Genomic DNA, 27,908 nt, shown 5'->3' on the forward strand with positions numbered 1-27,908 from the left:
GACAATGAAAACGACCCAATATCGGATGAAGCAATTCTGAGGCTATTCAACTCCGACACCGAAGGAGATGGTTTCAGTGGTTTCAGTGCACAGGAGGAGGAAGATAGTGACCAATGACTTTCTTGGTAGGCTACTGTTTACTGCTAATTATTTTTTTTTTGTTACAAGCCGTGTTTCGTTAAAGCCTATTTATTTTTGTTACAAGCCGTGTTTCGTTAAAGCCTGTGTAAAGTTCATTTGTTTCAATGTACCGGTAGGCACCTGCGGCTTATAGACATGTGCGGCTTATTTATGTTCAAAATATATCCTTTTTTTTAATTCAGTGGGTGCGGCTTATATTCAGGTGCGCTCAATAGTCCGGAAATTACGGTACATTTATAGGATTCTACAACAAATGTCAAACAAGTCTTTAGCAAGAGCCCAATAGAGTTTCACGACAGTACATTTTCTGCATACACAAACGTTAGGTAAAATAAACCAAAAAGATGTAGGCAATGTGTAAGTCAATGAAATAGCAAGCAGACACATCTATTCCAACTGTGACAATAATGTGACTAAGTATAGAATATAATAGAATGGAATAGTATAGAATATAATATTATATAATAGAATACAAGAGAATAGTATAGAATATAATATCATAGAATGGAATAGTATAGAGAATATTATAGAATATAACACAATAGAATACCACACACACACACAAATCAACATGAGAGTAGAGACTGGCACACTGAGCTGTCAGTCCCAGACTAAGGAATAATTACATATCCCATAATACTATATATATATATATATATATATATATATATATCATATGGAGCAGCAGGGGGGTAGAGACACTAGTCTGTCCCTGGCACACTGGGCTGTCAGTCTGGCATCTGAGTCATGGTCCCAACTGTCCAACAGAATGTCATGCAAGCCCTGCAACAGACAACACATATAAATCAGTTTCCTAAAAACATAGTGTAACATGCTTCATCTAATTGTCCTTATTTCCAGGTGGTCTTAGAGATAAAGATAATCTTTATGTTTTTGGGAAACTCACCCCAGGTTAGACAGTCATCACCTCTAAAACTTTATATAACAGTAGATATACAGTAATTACCTGGGAATGATGTGTTTGTTTACTATCTTCTAGTAACTCAGTCAGGTTAGACAGTCATCACCTCTAATACTTTATACATCAGTAGTTATACAGTAATTACCTGGGAATGATGTGTTTGTTTACTATCTTCTAGTAACTCAGTCAGGTCAGACAGTCATTACCTCTAATACTTTATATAACAGTAGTTATACAGTAATTACCTGGGAATGTGTTTGTTTACTATTTTCTAGTAACTCAGTCAGGTCAGACAGTCATCACCTCTAATACTTTATATAACAGTAGTTATACAGTAATTACCTGGGAATGATGTGTTTGTTTACTATCTTCTAGTAACTCAGTCAGGTCAGACAGTCATTACCTCTAATAGTAGAAACTGAATAGCCTACGTGGAGAAATAAGCTTTTTCCTGGAAAAATAGCCTTTTTCCTGGAGAAATAGCCTTTTTCCTGGAGAAATAGCCTTTTTCCTGGAGAAATAGCCTTTTTCCTGGAGAAATAGCCTACCTGGAGAAATAGCCTACCTGGAGAAATAGCCTACCTGGAGAAATAGCCTACCTGGAGAAATAGCCTACCTGGAGAAATAGCCTACCTGTTGCCAGTGTTTGGGTACTGAAGGACGTTCCCTTCTCTCAGATACATGGATTATGAGCTGCTCTAAAGAAGGACTGGCCCCTAGCTCCTCTTCATACGGCAGTCTGTGTTCTGGCACTGGGCAGCCTGCAGGCGGAGACAGAGGTTAGGGTTATGGTTTGGGTTGTCGATGTAACTCTTCATTAGACAGTTTGATCTGACACCGGGCAGACTGCAGGGGGAGACACAAGCGGAGGGTTAGTGTTAGAGTTAGGGGGTAGTCTCCCACTGACAAACATTTGTGGGCAGTGCGCTTTGAGACTGCAAGCGAGCTTAGGTTAACCTTAGGGTAACCCAACCGTTATGATAAACACTGAGAACTCTTAAGAGGTTGAATTATCTTACAACCAAATATCACATGCGCTGGCTAGCTAACAGCGAAACCTAATTAATTAACTAACTAGCAACGGAAGAGATGCCATAGTCCCAAAAGTGCAAACACAGCCAACCTGGCACTCCAGGAAGGCTCAAGGAAACACTCAATAAATATTTCAAATACAATTTTGAACCCCCCCCCCCCCAGGTATGATATATAGCCTACCCCAGGTATGATATATAGCCTACCCCAGGTATGATATATAGCCTACCCCAGGTATGATATATAGCCTACCCATGAAAAGGTCTGAGCAGCGCATCAGCAGCTCCCAAAGCAGTGTTCCTAAGGAGTAGACATCTCCCTGTATGAGACACCAGCCACTGCTCAGGTTCACACAGCCATCCAGGAGCTCAGGGGCCATATAGCACAACGTCCCCACCTGGCCCTGTAGATGGAGAGGAGAAAGGTTGAACTAAACTGAACAACGTGTGTATGATCTACTGCAACGACAACATCATTATCAACAATAACAACACGATCATCTCACTGCCTGGACACTGGCCTATGGAGAGAGTAGAAACAGAAGTTGCCTATCAAAAACATGTTGTTGTTGCTGTCGCTATTAAAATGAGAGACTGGGCGGTGTAGCAGTTGAGGGCTGCAGCCTCTGGCAAAAATACCAGCATTGTTTTGATAAAGAAACGACGAAAACAGTTCCATAAGGCTCCCAGGCTATACAGAAAATAAACACCCACAAAACACAAGTGAAACAAACACAACTAAATATGGCCTCCAATTAGAGACAACGACAACCAGCTGTCTCTAATTGGAGGTCATTGCCAAAAACCCAACATAGAAATAGAAAACTAGATATAAACATAGAAATAGATAACATAGAACCTAAACCCAAAAACACCGAAACACACAAAACAAACACCCCCTGACCAAACTACAATGACAAATAACCCCTTTTACTGGTTAGGACGTGACAAGGATGGATAGACTCTATCTCTGTCACTCTCGCTATATGTTCAATAAACTGAGAAAACATCCTATAGAAGTAGAAGGGAGCCGGGGTTGGGGGAAGAGAGGCCCACCTGTGCGTTAACCATGTAGCGCTGCCAGCTGTGTGGACCGGCACATGAGCGCAGGATGGTGGAAGAGCCAAAGTCACACAGGACACAGGTACCATCGTCCCTCACGAGCACATTGTTACTGCTGAGATCTCTATGGGCCACCGCTGGCTTGTGCACCCCTGAGAGAACACACACACACACAGACATCAGTCACACAGACACACACTGTACAGTCACTGACAAACGGCATAAAGGATTGGGGTCAGGTGTTATTCCCGACCACATGGTGAGAGCAGGAGAAAGTCTTCCTGGTCAGGTCACATGGCCAGGAGAAACCGCAGTGGAGCTTGGCTTTGGAGCTTTTTTCCGGTATGTTGTCTAAACTGTGACGTCCAAAAATGATGCAGAAAAGCTAATGCATGCTTTTGTCACTTCTAGGTTAGACTATTGCAATGCTCTACTTTACGACTACCCGGATAAAGCACTAAGTAAACTTCAGTTAGTGCTAAATACATGCGGGGGGTTAGGGTCAGTCTGTTGGAATAGTCTATGTGCTGGGGGTTAGGGTCAGTATGTTGGAATAGTCTATGTGCTGGGGGTTAGGGTCAGTCTGTTGGAATAGTCTATGGGCTGGGGGTTAGGGTCAGTCTGTTGGAATAGTCTATGGGCTGGGGGTTAGGGTCAGTATGTTGGAATAGTCTATGTGCTGGGGGTTAGGGTCAGTCTGTCCTATCTGGTATAATTCTCCTGTCTCATCTCATGTCCTGTGTAATCTTAGGTATGCTCCCTCTAATTCTCCCACCTCTCTCCCTCGCTCTCCCTCAACCCGGAGGACCTAAGCCTTAGGACCATGCCTCAGGACTACCTGGCCTGGCGACTCCTGGCTGTCCCCGTCCCCAGTCCACCTGGTCGTGCTGCTGATCCAGTTTCTGCTGTTCTGCCTGCGGCTATGGAACCCTGACCTGTTCACAGGAAGTGTTACCTTGTCCCGGACCTGCTGTTTCGACCTCCCTCTCTCTCCCTCTCTCCTGCACCTGCTGTCTAGACCTCTGAATGATCGGCTATGAAAAGCCAACTGACATTTACTCATAAGGTGCTGACCTGTTGCACCCTCTATAACCACTGTGATTATTATTTGACCCTGCTGGTCATCTATGAACATTTGAACATCTTGAAGAACGATCTGGCCTTAATGGCCATGTACTATACTGTTATAATCTACACCCGGCACAGCCAGAAGAGGACTGGCCACCCCTCACAGCCTGGTTCCTCTCTAGGTTTCTTCATAGGTTCCTGCATTTCTCGGGGGTGTTTTTCCTAGCCACAGTGCTTCTACACCTGCATAGCTTGCTGTTTGGGGTTTTAGGCTGGGTTTCTGTACAGCACTTTGAGACATCAGCTGATGTAAGAAGGGCTTTATAAATACGTTTGATTGATTGATGATGGTGATTATAATAATAATGATTATGATGATGATGATGATGATGATGATGATAATGATGTTGATGATGATGGTCCATACATACCATGCCTGTAGAAGTCAGAATGGAGGTAAGCCAGTCCCTCAGACAGAGACTGGGCCAGCTTCAGTGTTGTCGTCCAGTCACTGCTGTTCTTGGACAGGAAGGAGCTGAGAGAGCCCTGGATAGAAAGACAAGTCAGAGTTTTTCCTTGTGTCACGTTCATGTGGTTATCTAGTTAAAATGACAGTATTTAAACAAACAATAAACATGAAGCCTGGCATGGGATCTTTGGACAGTAAGCAGAATGAGGATTTACGTCAAACCAAGCTAGAGAATCAGACAATTACTATGGTAACACTACGTATCAAAGCATGGGGCTATAAGGCTTTATAACTTGTTATAATAAGCATGTATGAACCTTCATGTCTTATAAAAACGATTTGATGTCGTCTCTCTATGTAAACAGTGTTACTCACGCATGTGGCTAGCTCCAGGAGCAGGACACAGTCTCCGCTATCTGACTTCCTGCCGGCTCCCAGGAAGTGAGCAATCCCAGAATGCACCAGATGTGGTAGTCCGTACACTTCCCTCTCCGCTGTGAACTCCTGTCTGCACCAGGTAGGGAACACCTTCACAGCCACCGTAGTCCCTTGGTAACTTCCCTGCCACACCGACGCAAAGTGACCACTACCTACAATCTGAAATATCAATAAATCAATGAATCAATCTGAAATGTCCTGAGAAGAGAAGAGGTTCACAGAATGCCTACAAAGTCCAGTGAAATATGTAAATACTTTCCTGCTGTAGTTCCATGCTGGTCAGGTCCATATCAGACTGCTTTGACATGTGACATGAGCACAGTGAGTTCAGAGATTCCTCTGGCAACGATAGACGCTGCTTGTCATCTAAGAGGCGGGTGGAGAGAATTCATGTTAAGCCATTTACTGTTAATGCATAGGGTGTGTCCTAATTTTAGCATAAAGTCACATTTTCACTTAGTCTCCCATTGACATCAATGCATAACAAAGTAAACGTTTGATTCATCAGGAGGTTAGGATTCACCCTATGGTAAAATACAATATAAACAAATAGACTCTGACATTTTAGACAATATGACATACTGATACAGTGTTACATTAGTGTTGGGGCGGGCAGCCAATCAGTCAGCCAGTCAGTCAGCCAGACAGTCAGTTAGCCAGTCAGTCAGCCAGCCAGTCAGTTAGCCAGTCAGTCAGCCAGCCAGTCAGTCAGCCAGTCAGTTAGCCAGTCAGTTAGCCATTAAGTCAGCCAGCCAGTCAGCCAGCCAGTCAGTCAGCCAGCCAGTCAGTCAGCCATTAAGTCAGCCAGTCAGTTAGCCAGTCAGCCAGTCAGTTAGCCAGTCAGCGAGTCAGTCAGTCAATCATCCATCCAATCAGCCAGTCATCCAGCCAGTCATCCAGCCAGTCATCCAGCCAGTCAGTCATCCAGACAGTCATCCAGCCAGTCAGCCAGCCAGTCATACAGCCAGTCATCCAGCCAGTCTGCCAGCCAGTCTGCCAGTCATCCAGCCAGTCAGTTAGCCAGTTTGCCAGTCAGCCAGTCAGCCAGCCAGTCAGCCAGCCAGCCAGTCAGTCAGTCAGTCAGCCAGTCAGTTAGCCAGTCAGTTAGCCAGTCATCCAGCCAGTCAGTCATCCAGCCAGTCATCCAGCCAGTCAGCCAGCCAGTCATCCAGCCAGTCTGCCAGCCAGTCTGCCAGTCATCCAGCCAGTCAGTTAGCCAGTTTGCCAGTCAGCCAGTCAGCCAGCCAGTCAGCCAGCCAGCCAGTCAGTCAGTCAGTCAGTCAGTCAGCCAGTCAGCCAGCCAGTCAGTTAGCCAGTCATCCAGCCAGTCAGTCATCCAGCCAGTCATCCAGCCAGTCAGCCAGCCAGTCATACAGCCAGTCATCCAGCCAGTCTGCCAGCCAGTCTGCCAGTCATCCAGCCAGTCAGTTAGCCAGTTTGCCAGTCAGTCAGCCAGTCAGCCAGCCAGCCAGCCAGCCAGCCAGTCAGTCAGTCAGTCAGCCAGTCAGTTAGCCAGTCAGCCAGTCAGTCAGTCAGTCAGCCAGTCAGTTAGCCAGTCAGCCAGTCTGTCAGTCAGCCTGTCAGTCAGCCAGTCAGTCAGTCAGCCTGTCAGTTAGCCAGTCAGCCAGCCAGTCATACAGCCAGTCATCCAGCCAGTCTGCCAGCCAGTCTGCCAGTCATCCAGCCAGTCAGTTAGCCAGTCAGCCAGTCAGTCAGCCAGTCAGCCAGTCAGCCAGTCAGTCAGCCAGCCAGCCAGCCAGCCAGTCAGCCAGTCAGTTAGTCAGTCAGCCAGTCAGTCAGCCAGTCAGTCAGTCAGCCAGTCAGTTAGCCAGTCAGTCAGTCAGCCTGTCAGTTAGCCAGTCAGCCAGTCAGTCAGCCAGTCAGTCAGTCAGTCAGTCAGCCTGTCAGTTAGCCAGTCAGCCAGTCAGCCAGTCAGCCAGCCAGTCATTTAGCCAGTCAGCCAGTCAGTCAGCCAGTCAGTCAGTCAGTCAGCCAGTCAGTCAGCCAGTCAGTCAGCCAACCAGTCAGCCAGCCAGGAATGACTCAAAAGGAAAAGGAAGATAAGAAATCACGAGATTGAAAAAAGAAATGAAAGACTGAAATGCAGCAGTGAAAAGTGGTCTGAGGAAAAACCAAGGTCAGCAAACAAAAGAAGACAGCGTGTAGGAGGGAGGGAGGGAGGGAGAATCCAGCTAGTAGGTTAATGGAATGATTCATAACAGTCATGTGAATGTAATTTCGGCACCCAGAACCAAATCTCACATATCATTAACTCTTGATAATCCCCATCCACAAGGGCGTCTTATCAAACTCTAGTGGCAGTCTACAATAAATATATATTTCATATACAAGGGATATATTTAAACTACTATGATGAAAATTACTAAAATGTTATAGAATACACTGAACAAAAAATATAAAGCAACAATTTCAAAGATTTTACTGAGTGACTGTACATAATAAGGAAATCAGTCAATTGAAATAAATTCATTAGGCCTTAATCTATGGATTTCACATGACTGGGAATACAGATATGCATCTGTTGGTCACAGATACCTTTAAAAACAGTAGGGGCGTGGATGAGAAAACCAGTCCGTATCTGGTGTGACCACCATTTGCCTCATGCAGCGCTACACATCTCCTTCGCATAGAATTGATCAGGCTGTTGTTGGTGGCCTGTGGAATGTTCTCCCACTCCTCTTCAATGGCTGTGAGAAGTTGCTGGATAATGGCGGGAACTGGAACACGTCGATCCAAAGCTTGTTTGGGAAGCTCGATCCAGAGCTTCCCAAACATGCTTAATGGGTGACATGTCTGGTGAGTATGCAGGCCATGGAAGCTTCCAGGAATTGTGTACAGATCCTTGTGACATGGGGCCATGCATTATAATGCTGAAACATGAGGTGATGGCAGCAGATGAATGACACAACAATGAGCCTCAAGATCTCATCACGTTATCTCTGTGTGTTCAAATTTCCATCGATTAAATGCAATTGTGTTCATTGTCCGTAGCTTATACCTGCCCGTTCCACAACCCCACCATGGGAAACTCTAATCACAACGTTAACATCAGCAAACCACTCGCCCACAAGACGCCAAACACGCTGTCTGCCATCTGCCCGGTACAGTAGAAACCGGGATTCATCCATGAAGAGCACACTTCTCCAGCGTGCCAGTGACCATCTAAGGTGAGCATTTGCCCACTGAAGTCGGTTTAAGATGCCGAACTACAGTCAGGTTAAGACCCTGGTGAGGACGACGAGGATCTTGATGAGCTTCCCTGAGATGGTTTCTGACAGCTTGTGCAGAAATTCTTCGGTTATGCAAACCCACAGTTTCATCAGCTGTCTGGGAGGCTGGTCTCAGACAACCCCGCAGGTGAAGAAGCTGGATGTGGAGGTCCTGGGCTGGCGCAGTTACACATGGTCTGTGGTTGTGAGGCCGGTTGGATATACTGCCAAAATCTCTAAAACAGTAGAGAATTGAACATTCAATTCTCTGGTAACGTCTCTGGTGGACATTCCTGCAGTCAGCATGCCAATGGCACGCTCCCTCAGAACTTGAGACATCTGTGTTGTGTGACAAAACGGCACATTTTAGAGTGGCCTTTTATTGTCCCCAGCAAAAGATGCACATGTGTAATGATTATGCTGTTTAATCAGCTTCTTGATATGCCACACCGGTCAGGTGGGGATGGATTATCTTGGAAAAAGAGAAATGCTCACTAACAGGGATGTAAACAATTTTGGGCACAAAATTTTAGAGAAATCTTTTATTTCAAATCATGAAGCATAGGATCAACACTTGACACGTTGCGTTTATCATTTTGTTCAGTGTACGTAGAATAAGCTGAAATCAAAGGGGATAAGTTATATTGGAGAAGGTTAGCAAATTAATATTTGTGTAAACATAAACTTACCGTAACCTCTGAAACGATGTCTGCATTTAACTGCCACAACTAGGGTACACAGTAACATCCCAAGGACAACCACAGTGGCCGTGACCATGTCTGCAGACACAGTACAGTAACAGAATAAAGTGCATGCTTTTAATGCGCAGTAAGTATAATCTGCATTCGTAATGTCTACAGTACATGGCGCCATTGTGATAAATGCAGACAGTATATGGATGACACCTTGCTATGTCTTTATACAGCAGGGTAGATGTTTGTGTGACTGTGTGGGTGCAGGGGAGTGAGGAACAGGGAGTGAGGGGACGGGGAGTGAGGAACAGGGAGTGAAGGGACGGGGACTTCACACGCTGGGCTTTGGCTCCAAGGTTAAACAACTAAACACAGAAAAGAGGAGTGGAGGGGAGTGCTCTCACAAAGTTGAATGGGCAGACGAGAAGGAAATGAATATGACGCAATCACAAACACACATTAACATGAACACTATTAGGCGTTTATATTATAAAATCACGAGAAAACAAACAGTATCCATACCTGCAGAGTAAGACGAGTGTTTGAGTTGCGGTTGCTTCTCTTCTGCGTTCCAGGTGATGTTGCCATTACAGAGGTTTGAGCTGCACTCACATCTGATGTAGTCTACATGGGTGGTTGATGTAAAGCAGACAGGATCTAGGCAGCCACCGACTACCATTTTGCAACCTATAGAGAATGACAGATAAACAGAGGTGTTCACAAATGCCACATTTAGGCTATTTGGATTTATTTTGGACTGTTTATGAATGAGAGAGGTTATATTTCCCCTGCATCATTCCTCAGATGATCAAACAAAGAGGCAGAGAAAGGCTTTTGAAATTTCACCTTGTGCCTTTAATTTCAATCTGGTATCTGGGCTAAGTGTGTCTGGTGTATGAAGGGTCTGTGGACATCTATCACAAGGCCGTAGCCATGGAGTCAACAACATAAACATGGGAAAACTCATTTCCTGCCATTCCAAAATATTTAAAAAATCACTAACACATGGGATTAACTTTTTATTTATTTTTTACAATAATATTTAATAGTGTATTGTATTACATCGCTCTGTTTTTTCTTTTTGACCTTTTCTTGTTTCATTGTATGTAATAGCAGAGATTAGGGATTCATGAAGTACAACCATAACCCTAACCATATAAACAGAAATCTATGCATTGTTATATGAAGACAAGTCCAGATATTGTGGCCAAGGTTTAGCAAATTGTTGTTTTTATTCACAAGTAAACTTTGCGGGCAGCAGGGGTGTTTGTTCTGCTCTGCTCTGCTCTCCTCCTATCTTCTCCTCTCCAGCAATCTCTCCTCCTCTCCTCTGGTCCTATATTCTCCTCTCCTCTCCAGTCATCTCTTCTCCTCTCCTCTCCTCTCCTCTCCTCTCCTCTCCTCTCCTCTCCTCTCCAGTCATCTCTTCTCCAGTCATCTCCTCTCCTCTCCTCTCCTCTCCTCTCCTCTCCTCTCCTCTCCTCTCCTCTCCTCTCCAGTCATCTCTTCTCCAGTCATCTCCTATCCTCTCATCTCTTCTCCAGTCATCTCCTCTCCTCTCCTCTCCTCTCCTCTCCTCTCCTCTCCAGTCATCTCTTCTCCTTTCCTATCCTCTGCTCTCCTCTCCTATCCTCTCATCTCCTCTGCTCTGCTCTCCTCTCATCTCCTCTCCAGACAATGACATGTGTTTTGACTTGCCATTCTTCAAGCAAAGGATCCAAAGGAATTTTTGCGCTTATCGTTGACACCGATAAAAGACTGGCATTTTCCTTCAAGGTCCAGTCTGTCCAGTTTCTCCTTAGTGCATGTGCCACATGCCCACATTATTCAGCCTTGTTTGACTCATGGCTGATCTAAGCCATGTCTTCAGCCTCCTCAGGGCACTAAAACTCCTCTCAGCCTCTACAGAGGAGCCAGGGACGATCAGCAGAAGCCTTACTAAAGCTTCCACCTGACTGAAGAGACCTCTCACCTCTGGCACCATTTCCTGAATAATGCTAGCAACATCTGAGCTCGTTTGATATGTGTAATTAACCCGAAAATAAGGCCAGCTGCACCTGCAGAAGTCTTGAAATCAATTCAGGATACTGGTCTACCACCTTGTCCATGTCTCTGCGTAGCAGCACATTTTCAAGCTGCTGCAGTTTGTGGAATCCAGCTTGATCAAACCTCTGTATGAATTGAGTATTCACTGTGTCCAAGGCGTTGTAGAATTGGTCTCTGTGCAAAGACTGGGCATCCGGATGGATATGGGCTGCAGCCTGACCGGTGTAACGCTTTGTAGGTTTGCGGATATGAGGCATCTGAATAGATTGTATTGGTCCAACTTTGTTGCCATAGCAGTTGCTTTTGCGAACAAGACATCAAAGTGCTCCACCGTTCGCTTGTCCTGCATGCTTGTTTTGACGTGGTCCACAGCCTCCAACATGCCTGAAACGGTCTGTTTCCAAAGTTGCAGGGAGGTGTTCAGGTCCTCCACATCCCCCATCAGATCTTCAGCCACTACAAGGCTGAGCACAGTGTTCCATTTTAGAAATGTTCCATCAAGACCATTAGCCTTAGTTGAAGTGTCAGATGAGCTGCATGATGCCATTTCTTCAAGGGCTGTCAGCACTGACTCATACTGGCTGAGAACTGAGCAGATGGCAGGGCTGTCAGCACCGACTCATACTGGCTGAGAACTGAGTGGATGGCAGGGCTGTCAGCACCGACTCATACTGGCTGAGAACTGAGTGGATGGCAGGGCTGTCAGCACTGACTCATACTGGCTGAGAACTGAGTGGACGGCAGGGCTGTCAGCACTGACTCATACTGGCTGAGAACTGAGCGGATGGCAGGGCTGTCAGCACTGACTCATACTGGCTGAGAACTGAGTGGACGGCAGGGCTGTCAGCACTGACTCATACTGGCTGAGAACTGAGCGGATGGCAGGGCTGTCAGCACTGACTCATACTGGCTGAGAACTGAGTGGACGGCAGGGCTGTCAGCACTGACTCATACTGGCTGAGAACTGAGTGGACGGCAGGGCTGTCAGCACTGACTCATACTGGCTGAGAACTGAGCGGATGGCAGGGCTGTCAGCACTGACTCATACTGGCTGAGAACTGAGCGGATGGCAGGGTGTGAACAGTCCACCTGGTAGAACAGAGAGGTTTCAACAAGGTGAAACCATGCTTTGATTTTGTGATTTCCTGGAAAATCACCTTGAACTTGCCAGATTGAATAAAGAAGCCCCCCAATTCATGCACCAGACGCATTGAATCTCTTACTAGTCCAGAGGCTAAGTTAACTAAGTTCACGCAGTGTGGACCACAGTGACAATACATAGCCAGCGGTTGTTCTTTCCTTAAAATGGCTTGCACTCCCCTTCAATCGTCCAGCCGTGTTTGTGGCACCGTCATAGGTTTGTCCAGGAAGTTGGGACAGAGGGAAGGCCTAGACGCATCATCACATCACATGACATCTTGGCTATATTTTGCCCTGTCGTTGATGACACTTCGTAGAGTCCCAGGAATTCTTCCTTTGGTTGTAGATCTGCAACTACAAAGAGTCAAACATATTGACTCCTGATCAACTCCTGAACAACTCTTGAACAACTCCTGATATATCCTGGGTGCATTCAAACATATTGACTCCTGAACAACTCCTGAACAACTCCTGATCAACTCCTGATCAACTCCTGATCAACTCCTGATCAACTCCTGATCAACTCCTGATCAACTCCTGATATATCCTGGGTGCATTCAAACATATTGACTCCTGAACAACTCCTGAACAACTCCTGAACAACTCCTGAACAACTCTTGAACAACTCCTGATATATCCTGGGTGCCATCAATGATAAGTGCGAACTGGACCACTGGCATTGATGTTATTTCCAACACAATTTCTTTGACGATTGTATTGCCCACCAGCTTCAAAATGTAGTTTTGCATTTGGGGACTGGTGAAATCAAAGTGACCTTTCAGCCAGGTGGTCAGCCCTGCATCACCCTCTGCCATGTACTTTAGAAGCTGGCTGAAATTCCCACTCTCCTTATCAACGCCTCAAAAAAGCCTGACCTTGCCGCGCCGAGTACTTCGCACCCCCAACAATCTTCAAAAGATTTCTCCTCGCTTGTTGCTGCTGTCTCTCAAGCCCACGTGAAAGTTGCACATTAAACAGGCTTTGGCTCCTGAATCCGAGTCATCACAGCTCATTGTATTATCTGAAATACACACGAGGAGCCATACTGAGAGGAATATCTCATCTTAAATGAACATTAGGATTAGACTGTTGTGATGTCATTATTCGGTCTTAACCATCAATATTTGCTCCTTTTCTCACTCACCACCATGTCACCTGTTCTCTCTGCCCTGTCACCAACCTCATGCTCTCTCTCCCTGTCCTGTCACCCTCCTCATGCTCTCTCTCTCTGCCCTGTCACCATCCTCATGCTCTCTCTCTGCCTGTCCTGTCACCATCCTCATGCTCTCTCTCTCTCTCCCTGTCCTGTCACTCTCCTCATGCTCTCTCTCTGCCCTGTCACCATCCTCATGCTCTCTCTCTCCCTGCCCTGTCACCATCCTCATGCTCTCTCTCTCTCCCTGTCCTGTCACCATCCTCATGCTCTCTCTCTCTCTGCCCTGTCGGCATCCTCATGCTCTCTCTCTCTCCCTGTCCTGTCACCATCCTCATGCTCTCTCTCTCTCTGCCCTGTCGGCATCCTCATGCTCTCTCTCTCTCTGCCCTGTCGGCATCCTCATGCTCTCTCTCTCTCTGTCCTGTCACCATCCTCATGCTCTCTCTCTCCCTGTCCTGTCACCATCCTCATGCTCTCTCTCTGCCCTGTCGGCATCCTCATGCTCTCTCGCTCCCTGTCCTGTCACCATCCTCATGCTCTCTCTCTCTCTGCCCTGTCACCATCCTCATGCTCTCTCTCTCCCTGTCCTGTCACCATCCTCATGCTCTCTCTCTCTCTGTCCTGTCACCATCCTCATGCTCTCTCTCTGCCCTGTCGGCATCCTCATGCTCTCTCTCTCCCTGTCCTGTCACCATCCTCATGCTCTCTCTCTCCCTGTCCTGTCACCATCCTCATGCTCTCTCTCTCTCTGCCCTGTCACCATCCTCATGCTCTCTCTCTCCCTGTCCTGTCACCATCCTCATGCTCTCTCTCTCCCTGTCCTGTCACCATCCTCATGCTCTCTCTCTCTCTGCCCTGTCACCATCCTCATGCTCTCTCTCTGCCCTGTCACCATCCTCATGCTCTCTCTCTCCCTGTCCTGTCACCATCCTCATGCTCTCTCTCTCTCTGCCCTGTCACCATCCTCATGCTCTCTCTCGCTCTCTCTGCCCTGTCGGCATCCTCATGCTCTCTCTCTCTCTGTCCTGTCACCATCCTCATGCTCTCTCTCTGCCCTGTCGGCATCCTCATGCTCTCTCTCTCTGCCCTGTCACCATCCTCATGCTCTCTCTCTGCCCTGTCGGCATCCTCATGCTCTCTCTCTCTGCCCTGTCGGCATCCTCATGCTCTCTCTCTCTCTGCCCTGTCGGCATCCTCATGCTCTCTCTCTCTGCCCTGTCACCATCCTCATGCTCTCTCTCTCTGCCCTGTCGGCATCCTCATGCTCTCTCTCTCCCTGTCCTGTCACCATCCTCATGCTCTCTCTCTCTCTGTCCTGTCACCATCCTCATGCTCTCTCTCTCTCTGCCCTGTCACCATCCTCATGCTCTCTCTCTCTCTGCCCTGTCACCATCCTCATGCTCTCTCTCTCCCTGTCCTGTCACCATCCTCATGCTCTCTCTCTCCCTGTCACCATCCTCATGCTCTCTCTCTCCCTGCCCTGTCACCATCCTCATGCTCTCTCTCTCCCTGTCCTGTCACCATCCTCATGCTCTCTCTCTCTCTGCCCTGTCACCATCCTCATGCTCTCTCTCGCTCTCTCTGCCCTGTCGGCATCCTCATGCTCTCTCTCTCTCTGTCCTGTCACCATCCTCATGCTCTCTCTCTGCCCTGTCGGCATCCTCATGCTCTCTCTCTCTGCCCTGTCACCATCCTCATGCTCTCTCTCTGCCCTGTCGGCATCCTCATGCTCTCTCTCTCTGCCCTGTCGGCATCCTCATGCTCTCTCTCTCTCTGCCCTGTCGGCATCCTCATGCTCTCTCTCTCTGCCCTGTCACCATCCTCATGCTCTCTCTCTCTGCCCTGTCGGCATCCTCATGCTCTCTCTCTCCCTGTCCTGTCACCATCCTCATGCTCTCTCTCTCTCTGTCCTGTCACCATCCTCATGCTCTCTCTCTCTCTGCCCTGTCACCATCCTCATGCTCTCTCTCTCTCTGCCCTGTCACCATCCTCATGCTCTCTCTCTCCCTGTCCTGTCACCATCCTCATGCTCTCTCTCTCCCTGTCACCATCCTCATGCTCTCTCTCTCCCTGCCCTGTCACCATCCTCATGCTCTCTCTCTCCCTGGCCTGTCACCATCCTCATGCTCTCTCTCTCCCTGCCCTGTCACCATCCTCATGCTCTCTCTCTCTCTCCCTGTCACCATCCTCATGCTCTCTCTCTTTACTCTGAACGCACCAGAGTGAACATGAAATAAATATTTTCAGTAAACAAGTGTTGTTTCTTGCCATGATGCTCCGGAATGGATCACTAATCATTTCTGATCTAAATGGCAATGATTATTATGGAATCATTGACTAATCTCTGGTTCTACTGTGTACTTCTATCATCTGACTGGTTCTCATTTCCTCTCTGCTCTCAACTGACTTTTCTTCTTTTCTGAGGCCCAAAAAACTGACGAATGTCACTGCCACCCTTCCTCTTCCTCATGATGACATCACTGTGAATGAAAGCTGACTGTAATAAAACTGCTTGCACTTTAAATCGAACAAACACTAATAATGCTATTTATCATAAGCAAGTACAGCTATTCTATACGAATATGCAATAACTGAAAGCTACTACTGTCTACATCAATTACACATGCAGAGGAACATAAATGATTGACACTTTACTCAGACATCACGTGGGCTTTCTGACCAATATAACGTAATAACGACATTAACGTTAGTCGAATATGTCCGTGAGCACCATCGTTGGTCGCTGGGTGAATGTGTGAATGATTCACTTCCCAGGTAACTTAGCTATGATAGCTAACGTTAGTGATGGTTGGTTGATTGATTAGCACTCGCAAATCGGCCCGTTTTAACCAAAAAAATGTTTGTTTCCACTCCATGCAATTACTGACACTTTTTGTTAGCAAAATATTATTTATTTCCACAATTACAGTTCCAGCGCAAAATGACGTATTGACGTAGATGTTAAAACTATCACAATGGACAGTGATATAGCCTACGCAACACTCATATTACATTCTAGTTTTCTACTTGTTAATAGATTTCAAAGTAATGAAATAGCGAGACGGTACAGTGTTAGATATTGATTGTACCTACCCACAGCAGTCGAGCAATGGCTTCTACTGGGGTACGGCAACACGCAGAACTGCAGTACATCGTAATACTAGAACCAGTAGTAATAATAATGGCAATTTGTTAAGTTTAGTTATGATTACATTTGCTAATGATTATTTCGGACGGTGGTGTGTGGCCTGTTGTTGCATAGTACATGTTTTATTTATTTATATTTTTTATATCAATATATGGGGGGGGGGGGCATTTTGAGCATATTTGAATATTGGGGAGGATGTGTACAGTCGTGGCCAAAAGTTTTGAGATTGACACAAATATTAATTTCCACAAAGTTTGTTGCTTCAGTGTCTTTAGATATTTTTGTCAGATGTTACTATGGAATATTGAAGTATAATTACAAGCATTTTATAAGTGTCAAAGGCTTTTATTGACAATTACATGAAGTTGATGGAAAGAGTCAATATTTGCAGTGTTGACCCTTCTTTTTCAAAACCTCTGCATTCCGCCCTGGCATGCTGTCAATTAACTTCTGGAGTTTGTCAGAATTTGTGGGGTTTTGTTTGTCCACCCGCCTCATGAGGATTGACTACAAGTTCTCAATGGGATTAAGGTCTGGAGAGTTTCCTGGCCATGGACCCAAAATATCGATGTTTTGTTCCCCGAGCCACTTAGTTATCACTTTTGCCTTATGGCAAGGTGCTCCATCATGCTGGAAAAGGCATTGTTCGTCACCGAACTGTTCCTGGATGGTTGGGAGAAGTTGCTCTCGAAGGATGTTGGTACCATTCTTTATTCATGGCTGTGTTCTTAGGCAAAATTGTGTGAGCCCACTCCCTTGGCTGAGAAGCAACCCCACACATGAATGGTCTCAGGATGCTTTAATGTTGACATGACACAGGACTTGGGCTGTGCCGTGGCGGAGATCTTTGTGGGCTATACTCGGCCTTGTCCCGGGATGGTATGTTGGTGGTTGGAGATATCCCTCCAGTGGTGTGGAGGCTGTGCTTTGGCAAAGTGGGTGGGGTTATATCCTACCTGTTTGGCCCTGTTCGGGGGTTTCATCGGATGGGGCCACAGTGTCTCCTGACCCCTCCTGTCTCAGCCTCCAGTATTTATGCTGCAGTAGTTTATGTGTCAGGGGGCTAGGGTCAGTCTGTCACATCTGGAGTATTTCTCTTGTCTTTTCCAGTGTCCTGTGTGAATTTAAATATGCACTCTCTAATTCTCTCTTTCTCTTTCTTTCTTTCTTTCTCTCTCTCGGAGGACCTGAGCCCTAGGACCATGCCTCAGGACTACCTGGCTTGATGACTCCTTGCTGTCCCCAGTTCACCTGGCCGTGCTGCTGCTCCAGTTCCAACTGTTCTGCCTGCAGCTATGGATCCCTGACCTGTTCACCGGACGTGCTACCTGTCCCAGACCTGTTGTCCCAGACCTGCTGGAACCCTGACCTATTCACCAGACGTGCTACCTGTCCCAGACCTGCTGTTTTCAACTCTCTAGAGACAGCAGTAGCGGTAGAGATACTCTCAAAGATCGGCTATGAAAAAGCCAACTGACACTTACTCTTGTGTTACTGACTTGTTGCACCCTCGACAACTACTATGATTATTATTATTTGACAATGCTGGTCATTTATGAACATTTGAACATCTAGGCCATGTGCTGTTATAATCTCCACCCGGCACAGCCAGAAGAGGACTGGCCACCCCTCATAGCCTGGTTCCTCTCTAGGTTTCTTCCTAGGTTTTGGCCTTTCTAGGGAGTTTTCCCTAGCCACCGTGCTTCTACACCTGCATTGCTTGCTGTTTGGGGTTTTAGGCTGGGTTTCTGTACAGCACTTTGAGATATCAGCTGATGTAAGAAGGGCTATATAAATCAATTTGATTTGATTTGATTTGATGGTAGCGTTCACCTTGTCTTCTCTGGACAAGCTTTTTTCCGGATGCCCCAAACAATCGGAAAGGGGATTCATCAGAGAAAATGACTTTACCCCAGTCCTCAGCAGTCCAATCCCTGTGCCTTTTGCAGAATATCAATCTGTCCCTGATGTTTTTCCTGGAGAGAAGTGGCTTCTTTGCTGCCCTTCTTGACACCAGGCCATCCTCCAAAAGTCTTCGCCTCACTGTGCGTGCAGATGCACTCACACCTGCCTGCTGCCATTCCTGAGCAAGCTCTGTACTGGTGGTGCCCTGATCCCGCAGCTGAATCAACTTTAGGTGACGGTCCTGGCGCTTGCTGGACTTTCTTGGGCGCCCTGAAGCCTTCTTCACAACAATTGAACCACTCTCCTTGAAGTTCTTGATGATCCGATAAATGGTTGATTTAGGTGCAATCTTACTGGCAGCAATATCCTTGCCTGTGAAGCCCTTTTTGTGCAAAGCAATGATGACGGCACGTGTTTCCTTGCAGGTAACCATGATTGACAGAGGAAGAACAATGATTCCAAGCACCACCCTCCTTTTGAAGCTTCCAGTCTGTTATTCGAACTCAATCAGCATGACAGAGTGATCTCCAGCCGTGTCCTCATCAACACTCACTCCTGTGTTAAAGAGATAATCACTGACATGATGTCAGCTGGTCCTTTTGTGGCAGGGCTGAAATTCAGTGGAAATGTTTTTTGGGGGGATTCAGTTCATTTGCGTGGCAAAGAGGGACTTTGCAATTAATTGCAATTCATCTGATCACTCTTCATAACATTCTGGAGTATATGCAAATTGCCATCATACAAACTGAGGCAGCAGACTTTGTAAAAATTAAAATTTGTGTCATTCTCAAAACTTTTGACCACGACTGTATATATTATAATTACGGCCCTGCTATATCACCTTGTAGTGATATAATTATTTATTTCAGAAATTCTGACATTGATAAAGATTTAATATATTTCATTCAGCTGCTAATAATATTAGGTACATTTCATATTCACAAATGCAAATGGTCTAATTCAAAACCTAGCTTTTTTTCACTTTATAAATGGATTGAAACAATATGGCAATACTTTAACTAAAATGAAAAACAAAAAGGCAATTCAAACTTGTTGTATTATTAATGAATATGATTTGTTTGTTTAGGATTCCTGGCAATGTAAATAGTTTGTATGTATGCTTGTTTGCATGTGACTATTCCTCTTTTGTTTGTTGATATTTGTTCATATTTTTTTTTTAAATGTTTTATTTAAAAAAAATCAAATAAATATCACCTTGTAGTTCTGCTACTGGCTGGCCCTGGATAATACGGAAGAAGCCAACACAGCAGTTAGTGTGGGCACAGTACTGGATTGTCCCGTTAACGAGACCCTCCTCCATTTTCTTGGAGTTACGGGAACTGGTCAGGAACACACAACTCCTTCCCTGCTCCACCGCTGGAGCCGGGACAGACACTGACAGACATCCTATACGAGAAAGGAAAGATACACTGAGTGTACAAAACATTAGGAACATCTGCTCGTTCCATGACACAGACTGACCAGGTGAATCCAGGTGAAAGATATGATCCCTTATTGATGTCACCTGTTAAATCCACTTCAGTCAGTGTAGCTGAAGGGGAGGAGACGGGTTAAAGAAAGATTTTTAAGCCTTGAGACATGTATTGTGTATGTGTGCCATTCAGAGGGTTAAGGGGGAAGAGAAAATATTTAAGTTCCTTTGAACGGGGTATGGTAGTAGGTGCCAGGTGCACCGGTTTGTGCCAAGAACTGCAACGCTGCTGGGTTTTTCCCTCTCAACAGTTTCCTGTGTGTATCAAGAAGGGTTCAACACCCAAAGGATATCCAGTTGACTTTTATATATTTATTTTATGTATTTCACCTTTATTTCACCTTTATTTAACCAGGTAGGCCAGTTGAGAACAAGTTCTCATTTACAACTGCGACCTGGCCAAGATAAAGCAAATCAGTGCGACAAAAACAACAACACAGAGTTACACATAAACAAACGTACAGTCAATAACACAAAAGAAAATACAAATCTATGCAGAGTGTGTGCGCAAATGTAGAAAAGTAGGGAGGTCGGCAATAAATAGGCCCTAGAGGTCAAAAATAATTACAATTTAGCATTAATACTGGAGTGATAGATGTGCAGATGATGATAAATAATAATAGGGGGATGAGGTAGTCGGGTGGGCTATTTACAGATGGGCTATGTACAGGTACAGTGATCGGTAAGCTGCTCTGACAGCTGATGCTTAAAGTTAGAGAGGGAGATATAAGACTCCAGCTTCAGAGATTTTTTGCAATTCATTCCAGTCATTGGCAGCAGAGAACTGGAAGGAAAGGTGGCCAAAGGAAGTGTTAGCTTTGGGGATGATCAGCGCAATATACCTGCTGGAGCAGGTGCTCCGGGTGGGTGTTGCTATGGTGACCAGTGAGCTGAGATAAGGCGGGGCTTTACCTAGCAAAGACTTATAGATGACCAGGACCCAGTGGGTTTGGCGACGGATATGTAGTGAGGGCCAGCCAACGAGAGCATACAGGTCGCAGTGGTGGGTAGTATATGACTTGACACAACTGTGGGAAGCATTGGAGTCAACATGGGCCAGCATCCCTGTAGAACGCTTTCGACACCTTGTAGAGTCCATTCCCCGATGAATTGAGTCTGTTCTGAAGGTAAAAGGGGATGCAACTCAATATTAGGAATGTGTTCCTAATGTTTTGTACACTCAGTGTGTAATAATTTAACTAAGATAGAAACACTACAATATTATTTCACTTGACTAGAATAGAACAGAACGAAACAAAACAGAATAGAATGATCAAAATACGTTAAATCAGGAAAAAACTTGTTGAAATTCAGGACGTTCAGGGCGTAACAGTTTTGCTTCCGTCTCTCTCCTCGTCCCTACCTGGGCTCGAACCAGGGACCCTCTGCACACATCAACAGCTGCCTCCCACGAAGCATCGTTACACATCGCTCCATAAAAACCACCGCCCTTGCAGAACAAGGGAAACAACTACTTCAAGTCTCAGAGCGAGTGACGTCACCGATTGAAACCCTATTAACGCGCACCCCGCTAACTAGCAAGCCATTTCACACCGGTTACATAGGCCTAGGTATACAATTATATAAAACGGAGAAACTTCCTCCAAATTTTCCCATAAGAATTCCCATAAGAATTACTTTCAAAACATTCTCATCCGTTTTCATGTCTGCAAAGGTATGTAGGCTAAACTTTAAGGTCTTTGGTGATACACAAAGTACACAACGGAAACAATATTCTTGGTGCCTCAAAACCATACACACTTCAAGGCCTTCAGATAGAAAACATTCAAACAGTGAGTGGCAAGTGATATTCACATCAACAATTCTGCATTGATATTGAATTATGTATAAAATGTAAAGTATCCCAAATTCCATGCCAACATCAAATTATTAGCACAGTCATTAAATTTGATAAAAACATATCTCACCAAAGATGACTAAATACAGCCACATTTGTTGCGTCTCTCTGTGAGCTGGCTGTAGGCTAGGTCTGATGTCTGTGAGCTGACTGCTGGCTAGGTCTGATGTCTGTGAGCTGGGATTGGAATGGAAGCTGAGTTTCCCACGCAGTCCAGCCCCCCTTCACTATCACACACCTGTGACCTGCACACACAGACACGCACACGCACACACTGGCTGATAAGGAGGACACAAGCACTAAATTGTTCAATAACAAATGCATAGCAGCAACTTGTCTACAATTAATAGCCCTATAGCCAGGATTTTTTCTTCTCAAAGTAACTTTAGGTTATTAAAAAAGGTATTAAAATAACAAGTATGTGTGATATACTGTGTTACATTTCATTGTATCTAATTACACACCATCTTAAATAGTTTGACACAAATGTATTTCATTTGTTAGTGTAAGTACCTTTATTAATGTGACACGTTTCCTTCTCCTCCTGTATGGCCCCCTCATAGACATCCTCTGCCCCCCTTACCTCATCTCTGTCAACTGTACCACAGACAGAAGGGGTAACCCAGATACGTCACAGGGGCTATAAAAGTCGAAGCATCCGTTTAGAACGTTTTCTCAACCCCAAATATGGTGGTGAGAGGAAGTCCACTGGACGTCCACTGGACTTCCTCTCACCACCATATTTGGGGTTGAGAAAACGTTCTAAACGGATGTGAGAGAGGATGGAACTAGCTGAAACTAGGACGACATTCTGCTAATTTTCTCATCGATGAAACATTTGATCTCAATATATTTTTCTGTTCCAAAAACTAGAATCTGTTACGAACACAGTGCACTAGATTTGACAGATTTTACTCTTTGACAAAGTTAAAACAAATACAAAAATAAAAAAATAAAGGTGCGCTGTTTAGGAGTACAAGGTCTAATTGAGGTTCTGCACACGCGCAGTTCACAGAGGAGGCGTTCCCTAACGGAAATATGCAAATACATGTTACAACGTGCCAATAGGATCTCGCTAGCTCGTGCTTGGCTTTTCCCACTTCCTTGCTTGTTCTGCCCACTATGCTTCATTTTCTCCCACTGTAAACGACACAGATTAACTATCTTGGGTTAGTTATAAATATATTGTTGACTGTATTGTTGAAAAGAAGTAGGTTACGGTAAAATTGTCCCATTCCAAATCATCATCAATATGATATGTTAAAGGAACGATATTTAGTTTATGGTCCCTGACATAAACTAAATACGGTCTCGGAGCTCGTTTTTCTTTTCTCCCGAGTTCCCTGTCGGTCGGTACGCTCGGCCGTCGGAGATATCCGAGTTCCCAGTTGCTCGACCGTCGGAGATATCCTAGTTCCCAGTCGCTCGGCCGTCGGAGATATCCGAGTTCCCAGTCGCTCGGCCGTCGGAGATATCCGAGTTCCCAGTCGTTCGGCCGTCGGAGATATCCGAGTTCCCAGTTGTTCGGCCGTCGGAGATATCCGAGTTCCCAGTCGCTCGGCCGTCGGAGATATCCGAGTTCCCAGTCGTTCGGCCGTCGGAGATATCCGAGTTCCCAGTTGTTCGGCCGTCGGAGATATCCGAGTTCCCAGTCGCTCGGCCGTCGGAGATATCCGAGTTCCCAGTTGTTCGGCCGTCGGAGATATCCGAGTTCCCAGTTGCTCGGCCGTCGGAGATATCCGAGTTCCCAGTCGCTCGGCCGTCGGAGATATCCGAGTTCCCAGTCGTTCGGCCGTCGGAGATATCCGAGTTCCCAGTTGCTCGGCCGTCGGAGATATCCGAGTTCCCAGTTGCTCGGCCGTCGGAGATATCCGAGTTCCCAGTCGCTCGGCCGTCGGAGATATCCGAGTTCCCAGTCGTTCGGCCGTCGGAGATATCCGAGTTCCCAGTTGTTCGGCCGTCGGAGATATCCGAGTTCCCAGTGATTTTAACATGTGGAATGAATATTGGGTCATGTTCATTAAAGCAAGCAAAGGAAAACATTTTGCAGCGGAAAACAAACACGAACGTATTTTTTTAATGGATGCTAGGTAGTTGCTCTCTGTTTCAGTTCGTTTTGTTCCGTTAGGTGCCTAATAAACACGAGCCTGACTGGATAAATTAGAATAATTGGATAGGCTACCTTGCTAGGCTGATCAATAGGCTACACAGCTAAGATTCCCAGTGCCGCCGCAATCGACAAAATGGACAATGTAACTTTGTTTCGTCTTTTTTTTGCTCTAAATTGATTCTAGTTACACTGTTACAAATAACTGAACTAGTCGTTCTTTTGAAATGTTTTCTTTTCCTCTTCTTCTAGACTGGTGTTTTGGGAATATCTTTGCTCTCTAATAAACTCGCTGAGATTTTCACAGAGGATTCGGAATATGACAGAACGTTCTATGGGTTTTCTGACAGTGAAAGTGATCTATGTGATAACAAGGTTTGATATCAGTGTAATTTTGTACATTTATTTGCAAATTATCCAGTCAATGAGTTTATGCTATTTAATCGGGTCTTGTAAAATCCTGATTTTTTACCCACAGCAAGTTACTTTAATAATAGGCCTAATTTCAAAATGTACTGTTTAGAGAGAATCAGATTTGTATGGACCTCGTTCTCATTCAGTGGTTCCATATGTAGATCTATATGGTTGTCAAAAACGTGATAATATTCAGGTAGATCTGGTTATCAACTGTTATTTCTTACTTCATCTATCTACCCGTCTTTCCACCAGAGTTCAGACGGTGACAATCCAGTGGGTCTCAAAGGCAGCCCCATAAAACAGCCTGTACCCTATCGCTTCACATTACGGGTGGTACTGCGCCCCCGTAAACTAGCCACAACAATGCCTCACTCCAGTGAAGAAGAAGAGGAAGAGGAGAGGAAGATTAAGGTTGAGAAGGAAGGAACAGTCAGATCTGAAGATGAAGAGAAGCCGGTGACCGACGCAACACAGCCTGTTGAACAACAGTCTGATTCAGATGATCTAGCTCAGTCTGGTGGCTCTTTTCTGGCCAAGAGGGCCCAGAACATCACGGCTAACAAAGCTATGGTAAACGTGCCTTTTGGTAAAATGAACACACACTCCTGAGAAATGACAATTAAACAATGTCACGTTTATCAGTACAACTAATGCTGTGTAATCCTTGTTTTAACTCTTGTCTCCTGCAGTTGGCTCAGTTGATAGCAGATCTGCATAAGATGCCAGGAGCTGCCCTGCTGAAGAGTCACAAAGAAGGCAATCTTAAAAAGGAGAAAGGCTCTGTGAGTTGATTGCATGTTTCTTATTCACCATGGATGGGCATGTTCAATGTATTCAAGTCCCTAGAGAGTATGCATTGGATGCAGTGGAGTGAGTGAGTGAGGGAGGTTGGGTGGGATAGATGCTGTTCAACTTTCAACACCTTTTCTATTGGCCAGCGCAGCTTTCTTCAACTTTTCTATTGGCTAGTGCAGCTTCATTGCCCCTTGATCTCTTCCTATTTCCCCTGCAGCGAGCGCCCCGCTCCAAGGGAGCAGTAGGGATGTCCAGGACGAACCCTAAGAGATCCTCCCGGAGACAGACCCGCTCCATGGGGGGAGCTGAGAGCTTGGAGGCACACCAGGAGGAGAGGGAGCTGGAGCTCAGTCTGGAGGAGGAACTATTGGAGGTTAACAAATACCCTTTTTGACACGATCATACCGACCCCAAACTGTGCTGCACCTATGGTGGATGCTGTAACCAAGCTAGCGCAGTATTTCTTGGTTTAAGTTCAGCTTTGTGTGGCCCCAGTAGATTCAGATAGAATGAAATGTAGCTTGTGATGTATAGAGATTTATTGTGGTAATATATTTATCAACGAGCGGTCCGTCTTTTGTTCCAGGTACGTGGTGATCCGAGGCGGAGGAGTGCTCCGCGTCCCAAACAGGCTAAACCTCACAACATAAGACCTGTGGAGGAGATCACTGAGGACGTGCTACTGCTGGTGGCAGACCACACAACAGAGAAGGTGTACAACAGAGCCACAGTAAGTTAGGTCTCACCGAAGGGGTATTGTCTTGTGCACGATACAATTTTGTTAACCAATTTGCATCAAAAATGTATTTTTGCAGTCTCTTGTTGATTTGACGTCTGTCTGATTCTCAGGGCTCAACGTGTCACCAGTGTCGCCAAAAGACTACCGACACCAAAACGTGTTGCCGTAGTGAGGAGTGTCGTGGTATAGTGGGACAGTTCTGTGGCCCGTGTCTGAGGAACCGATACGGAGAGGACGTCAGGAAAGCCCTGCTCGACCCGGTAGGAACCCCATCACTTGTCTTTATACCCTTTTCATGTCAACCAAAATCTTACTGTGCTGGTTCTGATCATGTATTTTCTCACAGTTGCATAACCAGGCTAGCACAGTTAAGCTTGATGAGGCCTGGCTTGGTTCAGATGGTGTGTGTGAAAAAAGCACTAATGATTCATCAATATTTTTAAAGTCTTTAGTCTCCCTGCTCCTAGAAAGTAGTTCCCTTATCAGCAGGTAGTAGCTTACAGCACACTACATTCATGGCCACATTTAACTATCCACATGGTAGCATGTGAATTAATTAACAGGACCTTTAGAGCCTAGCTGCAGGTGCATATGAGTCATTCAGACACTCTAGGAGGTTATGAAAGTGTTAAAGTTCGAATTTGTATTTGTTTTGTTGTCCCCTGCTGCAGGCCTGGCGGTGTCCACCGTGTCGAGGTATATGTAACTGCAGTTTCTGCCGTGCCAGAGACGGACGCTGCCCAACCGGAATCCTGTTTCCTCTGGCTCAGTACCACGGCTTCTCTGATGTCCACTCTTACCTCAGCAGGTCAGCTCTACCCCGAACCCTTACTCTCTCTGGCTCAGGATCCTAAGGCACTGCATGAGGCGTCACTACAGACCCGGGTTTGATCCCGGGCTGTATCACAACCGGCCATGATCGGAAGTCCCATAGGGCGGCGCAAAATTGGTCCAGCGTCGTCCGGGTCAGGCTGTCATTGTAAATAAGAATTTGTTTAAAAAAAAAAAACACACACAGCTTCTGTTGTCCACTCTTGGAATGAGATTTTTAAATGTCTTCTAACCCTTTCTCTATGCTAGTATAGTGAGTAACCCAGTGTGGTCTAGTCATTTATAAACAGTTTGTTAGTAGGAAAGGTGGCTAGCTAGCTGTGCTGTAGTAGTAGTAGTAGTGGATGGACATGGTCTTTATGCTATAGTGCAATTAAATTATAGCTAATGCAGTGTTGGGAAAACAACCCTTTGCACATGACAACCATGCTTGGTGATAACTCAATCATATTGGTTTTAAAAAGAAAATGACACCTTCGGGCAGGTTAGCACCGGAATGATACATGACAGGGGCCATATGCATCTAGCCTCTGAGTAGGAGTGCTGATCTAGGATCAGTTTGTTTGATACATATGGCCCCTGAAATTCAACCTCTGTGCCCTAAAGTAGAGGGTAAGCCACTTGTAGTTTTGAATAGCAAGGGTTTCCTCCCTTGTATTGCAATTATGAATATTTATACTTGACTGACTTTTTCCCCCTAGTCTTCGCAGTAAACTGAAAAATGGGGAGGAGTGAGGATCTATGAATGGGAGCCTCTTCAATGTCCTTATCTGACCACCAGGGGGGAGCAGTTGCAAATCACTGGTCTGGGAAGACAGCGGTTTGACTGGCACCTATCCAGATGAGGTTTATGTTCTATAGTGTCTAACATTGTTGCTATTGCTGTTTTTGATTTTTAAAATCAGATTTTTTTTAAATAAATTACTTTTGACGGTGTCTGAGTTTAGTCAATAAAACCAGATTTATTTTAAGGTCACATTTAAAAACGGAATATTTGAATGTTAGTCGTTCACTTTACTGAGGACTTGACACAACACCAGTCAACTCTCCTAAGATGCCAAAGGGGCGGACAAAACGACGTCAGATTTAAAGAATATACCATTTAGCAGACACTTATCCGAAGGGATTTAAGTCACGTGTGCATGGTTGGCGCCAAACCCACAAACCTGGCGTTGCAAGTGCCATGCTCGACCAACTCCGTCAATAGGATCATAAATCTAA

General features: G+C 45.6%; 2 protein-coding genes across 5 annotated transcripts; one reads left to right on the forward strand and one right to left on the reverse strand.

Moving 5' to 3' along the window:
- Window positions 1–308: 308 nt before the first annotated feature.
- On the reverse strand, window positions 309–22,420 carry LOC115207321 (anti-Muellerian hormone type-2 receptor). Of its 4 annotated transcripts, XM_029774325.1 has the most exons (12): window positions 22,312–22,420; window positions 21,869–22,043; window positions 19,664–19,855; window positions 9,576–9,740; window positions 9,051–9,140; window positions 5,391–5,497; window positions 5,069–5,290; window positions 4,656–4,770; window positions 3,151–3,308; window positions 2,348–2,498; window positions 1,697–1,824; window positions 309–924 (listed from the first exon to the last, which is right to left on the reverse strand). In XM_029774325.1, the coding sequence occupies exons 2-12, from the start codon at window positions 21,891–21,893 to the stop codon at window positions 814–816; spliced, it is 1,464 nt and encodes a 487-aa protein (XP_029630185.1). In that variant the 5' UTR covers window positions 21,894–22,043; window positions 22,312–22,420; the 3' UTR covers window positions 309–813. The 4 variants fall into 4 exon arrangements, with proteins under 4 accessions (XP_029630185.1, XP_029630186.1, XP_029630188.1 ...); XM_029774326.1 differs by lacking the exon at window positions 19,664–19,855; XM_029774328.1 differs by lacking the exons at window positions 19,664–19,855; window positions 21,869–22,043; window positions 22,312–22,420 and adding an exon at window positions 16,489–16,629.
- Window positions 22,421–23,741: 1,321 nt separating this feature from the next.
- On the forward strand, window positions 23,742–27,623 carry LOC115207323 (cell division cycle-associated protein 7). Its single transcript, XM_029774331.1, has 9 exons — window positions 23,742–24,050; window positions 24,158–24,280; window positions 24,575–24,892; window positions 25,012–25,104; window positions 25,335–25,490; window positions 25,704–25,847; window positions 25,967–26,116; window positions 26,528–26,664; window positions 27,389–27,623. The coding sequence occupies exons 1-9, from the start codon at window positions 24,042–24,044 to the stop codon at window positions 27,420–27,422; spliced, it is 1,164 nt and encodes a 387-aa protein (XP_029630191.1). The 5' UTR covers window positions 23,742–24,041; the 3' UTR covers window positions 27,423–27,623.
- The last annotated feature ends 285 nt before the right edge of the window (window positions 27,624–27,908 follow it).

Source organism: Salmo trutta, chromosome 14 (genome assembly GCF_901001165.1).
Source record: "Salmo trutta chromosome 14, fSalTru1.1, whole genome shotgun sequence".
Lineage (NCBI taxonomy): Eukaryota > Metazoa > Chordata > Actinopteri > Salmoniformes > Salmonidae > Salmo > Salmo trutta.

Coding starts and splice junctions, on each gene's coding strand:
- LOC115207321 (XM_029774325.1), bottom strand. CDS start 21,893: ATGTGGCTGTATTTAGTCATCTTTG. Junction 9,741..19,663: donor GCCAGTAGCAGAACTACAAG/GTGATATTTATT, acceptor CATTCTCTATAG/GTTGCAAAATGGTAGTCGGT. Junction 5,291..5,390: donor CCAGCATGGAACTACAGCAG/GAAAGTATTTAC, acceptor TTGATATTTCAG/ATTGTAGGTAGTGGTCACTT.
- LOC115207323 (XM_029774331.1), top strand. Junction 24,281..24,574: donor GTGATCTATGTGATAACAAG/GTTTGATATCAG, acceptor TCTTTCCACCAG/AGTTCAGACGGTGACAATCC. Junction 25,491..25,703: donor TGGAGGAGGAACTATTGGAG/GTTAACAAATAC, acceptor CTTTTGTTCCAG/GTACGTGGTGATCCGAGGCG.